This window comes from Danio rerio, chromosome 3 (genome assembly GCF_049306965.1).
Source record: "Danio rerio strain Tuebingen ecotype United States chromosome 3, GRCz12tu, whole genome shotgun sequence".
Taxonomy (NCBI): Eukaryota; Metazoa; Chordata; class Actinopteri; order Cypriniformes; family Danionidae; genus Danio; species Danio rerio.
The window spans coordinates 6,708,225-6,715,000 of record NC_133178.1 but is presented as its reverse complement, the minus strand read 5'-3'; the positions used below and the strand labels follow the sequence as shown (position 1 = coordinate 6,715,000).

Sequence of the window (6,776 nt, the reverse complement as noted above, 5' to 3'; positions counted from 1 at the left end):
CAAAGGTCTTCCTATCATTGAGGAACATTCAATAATGTTTTCATGCATCTGTTGGCAAACTGGTGACCATGCGTTGCAAGAACTAAAATTGGAATATGTGTTTATTTACAAAACATCATGAGGAACACATTAAATGTTTGTTATATTGTCTGCAATAAAATAGTTTAAAAGTTCAATTAAAAAAAGTAAAAAAAAAAAAAAAAGAAATCACAACTTTTTTGTTTGCATTTTCAATATTGTCCCAACTTTTCTAATTTGGGGTAGTATATTTTTGATGTAAGTACATAGTTGTTAAGGCCACTAAATATAAAGTGGGACCGTAGATTTTAATTTCTGAATCGGTTTGGTTGAAGATGCCCACATAAATACTGTATATCAGAGCTCTAAATGATCGTCACTTATTGTTTTATTCACAGTATTTTGATGTTCTATTTTTGTTTTTATTTGTTCAACTCTAGGAGGCACTCAATACAGCACTGAAGTCTTTACAAAAGAAACTCAAACACAATGAAAAAATGATAGTAGAGTTTGAGAAAACATTTCAACACATCAAGGTGAGAAACAGAATCAAGACTGCTGGAGAATTTTTATATTTAATATAATGCGTTCCAGTGAATTATTTTTGTTAATGACTAGCATCAGTCAGCTTTAAAAATAATATATATATATATATATATATATATATATATATATATATATATATATATATATATATATATGATGTTGATGTGTGTTGATTATTAAACATGTCTGTGGTTTACTGTGATTTGCTTTCAGTCTCAAGTTGATCACACAGAGCGTCAGATTAAACATGAGTTTGAGAAGCTTCATCAGTTTCTCCGAGATGAAGAAGAAGCTACAATCACTGCACTGAGGGAGGAAGAGGAGCAGAAGAAGCAGATGATGAAGGAGAAGCTGGAGGAGATGAACACACACATCTCAGCTCTTTCACACACGATCAAAGACACGGAGGAGATGCTGAAAGCCAATGACGTCTGCTTTCTAAAGGTCTGATTTCAGATCAGTGATTGATTGATTGATGATGGATTGAGCTCTTGATGATCAGTTGTGTGTTTGTTCTGCAGGAGTTTCCAGTCTCGATGGAAAGGTGAGTGATCTGCTGGTGTCTCTGCTCTCTCTGCTTCTGAATCCTGCAGTTCTGACTCCTGAATGTTCTTCCAGAGTCCAGATCTCACAGCCGGATCCACAGACGCCTTCTGGAGCTTTGATTCATGTGTCTCGCTACTTGGGGAACCTGCCGTTCAGAGTCTGGAAGAAGATGCAGGACATTGTCTACTATTGTGAGTCTGTTCTGTTTTAGTTTGTAGTGAAATACCGTTTAGTTTGTTGTAAATGACAATCATAATACACAATATTTTCAACCGTTTATTCAGGGCCGGGTCACAGCAGCAGTCTATATAATAGAAATGCTTTCTCATGTAGATCATGCCTCTATATTTGGGTAATGCTTCTCATTTCTTCATCTACTGAACTCCACAAGAGAATAAACCATGTCAAGTGTAACTATACAAATGTTTAATAATAAACACGTTCATATAAATTCTAAATCTGTATTGCAGGGGTGGCCAATCCTGTTCCTGCAGAGCCAACTTCCAGCAGATGTCAGTTGCTACCCATATCAAACACACCTGCCTGTAATTATCAAGTGGTGTTCAGGCCCTAATTAATTGGTTCAGGTGTGTTTGATATGGGTATCAACTGAAATCTGCCGGAAGATGACTCTCCAGTAACAGGGTTGGCCACCCCTGCTATACTGGCTTTTACAGAGTGATCTTTTTTAGAGGGTTTTCATCAGTTGTTTTTGAAAAAGTGTCTATAAAAGAGCTGCATTTATTAGAAGAACATTGTTTATTCAATGAGTGATTAGTAATTACTTTATCAAAAATAGCAGACATTAAAGGGCACCTATGGTAAAAAATCTACTTTTCAAGCTGTTTGGACAGACATATGTGTAGGTATAGTGTAAAGACCGTCATATCGGGGTGATATAAACACACCGAGCACTTTTTCTTTTCAATTCAACAACATAAATAACGGTGGATCAATTGGAGCGGTTTTCAGACCGACCGCAACTTGACGTAGGAGTGCGGTCCCCCCGTCCACCAATATTGATTGACAGGCACATTCCCATATCCTCAGTTTGTCGTTTCACTTCCGCCATTTTCAGCGCGAGAGTCAAAGTGATATCACTAAAGGAACACCCTTGCTCTATTTTTAGATGTAAGGCTTATTGGGCTCAACACAAGGTCAGCATTCACCACATGATTGCTTTAATCAGAATTATTGTTTGTAACTTTTAGTAGGTTTGCAAACGTGTACTTTTCATTGCGTCTACCTTAAACTTCAGCCGTTTGCATTTCTCGCGAACACAGAAGCTCCCTGTGATCTTAGGTGCAGCTGGAAAAGTGCAAGCACGTTGCCTCATGTGTGCGTCTCTCCATTGGAAATAAAATAAAAACTTGCCTGCAGGTTGCACACCAGAAGCGCCACTCTGCATGAAGCGACGTTGTGCATTTAGGAGTTTTGGGCGTGGGTTTCTGTCGGGGTGCATGCGGGCGGCGCTTTGGGTCAGCGGCTGGGCGCCGTTGTGTTTGTCCTGGTGGAGGCCTGTGTTTGGAGTTCTGGAATGCATGGCACTGCGTGGCATGATGATTCGGGACACATCATGTTTCTACCGCGCCACTGAGAGTCAAAGTTCAGTCAGTCAAAGTTAATTCAGTGTGTGTGGTTATTAGTCTCGGTGTACGAGCTCGGCACCTTAAACTAGTTCACAGTTGGCTGTGAAACTATACAAAGACACAAATGATTTTGTACTTTCTACTTGGTCTGTGTCCGAGTCATACATGTATCCTAGCTTAGCTTCTCTGTGTCTGCCTGTCGCAAACACAGAGCGTGGGAGCTCTTGGCTCCACCCCCTTGTTACGTTGGGTGGGAAGCCGAAACTAATTTACATGTCAATCAACACGCCCCTAAAACAGCGAGCTGTGTACACGCCCCCAACATAACACTTTTGAACACAATAATAAAAACATTTGAACTGTGTGTTGAACTGAACTTAAACTGGCACACTCAGAACAACCATAATATTAATATTAAATCATGAAAAAGAGGTAAACTATGTGCCCTTTAATAGAGGATTTAAAAACACATTCAAACAGTAAGACCGAGTTTAAATGACCTTGATACAATTAATTGATTAAAATGTATCAAATTATTCTCCGCTTAAGAAAATGTGTGTGTAACTAATAACACTGGCATCATTCAGAGAAACATGTCTGAAATGTGACCAACAGTTTGAGTGTCATAATTTCATAATAATCTGTGTTTGTTCACTCTTGATCATGATATGAACATCAGAATAAAAGCAGCTGTTGATTGTGTCTCTTCAGCTCCTGTCATTCTGGATCCAAACACTGCTCATCCACGTCTCGTCCTGTCTGATGATCTGACCAGTATGAGGTACAGTGGGAAAGATCAACCTGTTCCTGATAATCCAGAGAGATTTGACTGCTATTACTGTGTTCTGGGTTCAGAGGGTTTTACCTCAGGAAAACACTGCTGGAATGTGGAGGTGAAAGAGAGTGAATACTGGAATCTTGGAGTAACAACAGCATCAAACCAGTGGACGGGACGGGTTTTCTATAACACTGGGGTCTGGAGTGTGAAATATAAACAGTCTGCAGGCTCTGGTTTTGTTGTAAATCAGGATCTTGAGCGTGTGAGAGTTGATCTGGACTGTGACAGAGGAACAGTGTCTTTCTCTGATCCTGTAACAAACACACATCTACACACATTCACCACCACCTTCACTGAGTCTGTCTTTCCTTTCTTCTATAGTCTTGGTTCTCTAAAGATTTTACCGTATGTAACTGGTTTTATTTTTAGAACTTTGTAGTGAGACACTAAGAGCAAGAAACACCTACTGGCGTCAGCACATTTTTATTTATTTATTTTTTTTGCGTACACCTGTGCAGCTCATTATTGGGAGTGTGTGGATATTCAACCATTTAAAAGCATCTGTGTGAGTATTGAATGCGACTTCTCCAGTGCAGATGAAGCCTCTGTGGTCAGAGAACGTTTCCTTTAGTCCCCGGTTGGCCTGGTTGGTGAGTTGTTTGCTTGTAGTACTACGTTAGTTTTAAGTGATCGTCTAAAAAAATGCTGTGATCATTAGGAAATTGTTTGTGTGTGCAAGGTGACAGGCAGTGGTGGAAAGAGTACTGAAAAAGCATGCTTAAGTAAAAGTACCATTACTTGCCTAATAAATGTAGTGTAAGTAGAGTAAAAGTATCTGTTGTAAAACTTTGTCAAAGTAGCCCTTTCTACAGTACTCAAGAGTAGTGAGTAGTGGGTATTACACTGTGAAAAGCTGATGGGTTTACATGTAATTTGTGCATGTGTGTTTAAATGTAACATTCTGTAGTGCATTTAGTTATTGCCCAGCAGACACACAACGTCATAGGTCACTAACATTAAGTTAGATTTAGGTTGTAATGTCAGGTGATTACAATCAATGAGACACGCGGCTGTGCTGATGAAGGGAATCTGAAGTGAATCGCTTTACTTCATTACACACGTGCACACGTTTTAAAACATGTTTAACTTGTAAAACTCACTCTTGATCACGTCTGATGATGATTGATGATCCTAGCGAACTAAATAGACCTTTTGTTCCCGGTTGCTTTGCGCTCGTCCTGTCTTGTCAATATGATTTTATGCATTACTATGGAGACATGTTAATGCGCGCAGCTGTCAATCAATATTGGTGGGCGGGGGGACCGCACTCCTACGTAAAGTTGTGGTTGATCTGAAAACCGCTCCAATTGGTCCACCGTTTCTATGTTGTTAAGTTTTAAAAAAAGGACTGAGTGTGTTTATTTTACCCCAATATGACAGTATATACACTATACCTACACACGTCTGTCCAAACAGCTTTAAAAGTAGATTTTTCACCATAGGTGCCCTTTAAGGCCATTTCTGTCATCATACAGTTAACATTCGTCATCTTCTCAACAGTGACCTGCATCTATACAGTCTCTGGGTCAATGTGTGTAAAGATTGTGGACGTCTTCTTAGACAATTTAAATGCTTCCAAACAGTTTGTTACATTTATAAAGTGCACATATCTTGAGGTAGTTCATTATGATGCTATTTACCTTCTATGTGTGATTTGATTGGACAGGAATTAAAGGGCTAATTTTTCAAATCCTCAGACAAGAAATATTAAAGTAGTAACTGCAGGTTGAAGGAAAGTAGAGGAGTAAAAGTACCGATATTGCACTAAAAATGTACTCTAGGAAAAGTAAAAGTATACATTTATAAAACTACTTAGTAAATTACAATTTCTGAGAAAAACTACTCAATTACTGTAATTTGAGTATTTGTAATTAGTTACTTTACACCACTGGTGACGGGTGCCATTCGCAAAGTCTGCTCTAGCCTTGGTGAGTTGGTTGCTTTTTAGTCTTTCTCAGAAAGTGTGTGTGCACCGTTGGCAAAGTGTGCTCTAGCCTATGAAACTCATCTAGGAGGTAAGAAGTTTGTTTGTGGGTTTTAAAGAAGGGTTTGTTTTTTTAAAAAATCCTTCATCTGTCTTAAATTAGCATTTTCAGGTGCGGCCTGAAGGTGCTAGCTGTTGTTTCGTATCATTTATTTGCGGGCTGCCTTTTAAACCTGTATCAATTGCTGTCCCCTGCTGTGATTGCTCCTCGTGGACATTCCCTTAAATATTATGGTGACACTTTTTTTGTGCACAGTATTTTGAACCTGATTTAACGTCTATATTCAACGTGATCACTACGCTGCATTGTGAATTTTATGTTTTCTGATTTTTGTGCTTGTAAAATTGATGCTGATTTGAAGGGGGTTTGATCAATTTTAAGGGTGTGATTTGTCACTTGCTTTAATCAATTTTATATACGGATTCGCTGTGTGGAATGTCCCCTATTTGCTAGTGTCATTTATTGTGGTCTCTTTGTGCCTGGGCATTTAAGTGGTAATTGTGATGACGCCATTTTAAAACAGTTTTTAATATGGAGTATGCCATGGTGAATTTAATAAATTTAGTGTTTTGTTTTTGTAAGTCATGTCTCTGTCTTTAAAGAACCAGAAGGATCCTTCATATTGTTGTAACTTTTTGTGTTAATCGAACAAGTGCTTTTTATAATATATATTTCTGGGTAGTAACCTAGGTAACGTAATCGGGTTTTATTTTATTATCTTTATATCTTCATAGCCAAGGGTTACACATATAATAGTCAGTGAATGTTACTCCTTTAGGTTTGAATCTTCTTTCATCTTGCTTTCAATATTTATTCCACATTAAGCCCAACTCACACTGTGCATGTTTTTATAATCCTGAACAACTGAATCTTGTCAGACTGCATGAACATAATATTATAATGTTAGACTGAATGACAGTGAATACAAACCAAACTCACACACATGCAAACAAACCCACCAAACCCAGTTTGACGTCATCCATCTGTGACACTTTCACAATCACACATTTTCAAATAAAACCCCACAAAAACATAAACAATCTGCAGCGGTCATTTTTCTCACACCTCAATAATTAAACCAGAAGACATTTCTGACATTTCTCCTCACTGGTTTGAAGTTGTCACACTGATCCCATCGTCATTAGGCATCCTATTGATTCTTGGTTTGGTGCTCATCAGCAGGAACGAGTCTGAAATCTTTGGCTGTTGGTGAACATGTCAAACCAACGATCAAAGACCCCAGAATTTAGTCTA

General features: G+C 38.4%; 1 protein-coding gene across 1 annotated transcript in view; it reads left to right on the top strand.

Moving 5' to 3' along the window:
• The window catches only part of si:ch211-175l6.2, an 8,716-nt gene extending 4,737 nt beyond the window's left edge, over window positions 1-3,979 (top strand). Inside the window, exons 2-6 of the mRNA XM_021471355.3 lie at window positions 459-554; window positions 778-1,008; window positions 1,086-1,108; window positions 1,183-1,301; window positions 3,411-3,979. Coding sequence (XP_021327030.1) covers window positions 459-554; window positions 778-1,008; window positions 1,086-1,108; window positions 1,183-1,301; window positions 3,411-3,916 — 975 coding nt within the window. The 3' untranslated portion in view covers window positions 3,917-3,979. The remainder of the gene's footprint in view (window positions 1-458; window positions 555-777; window positions 1,009-1,085; window positions 1,109-1,182; window positions 1,302-3,410) is intronic.
• Window positions 3,980-6,776: the final 2,797 nt, after the last annotated feature.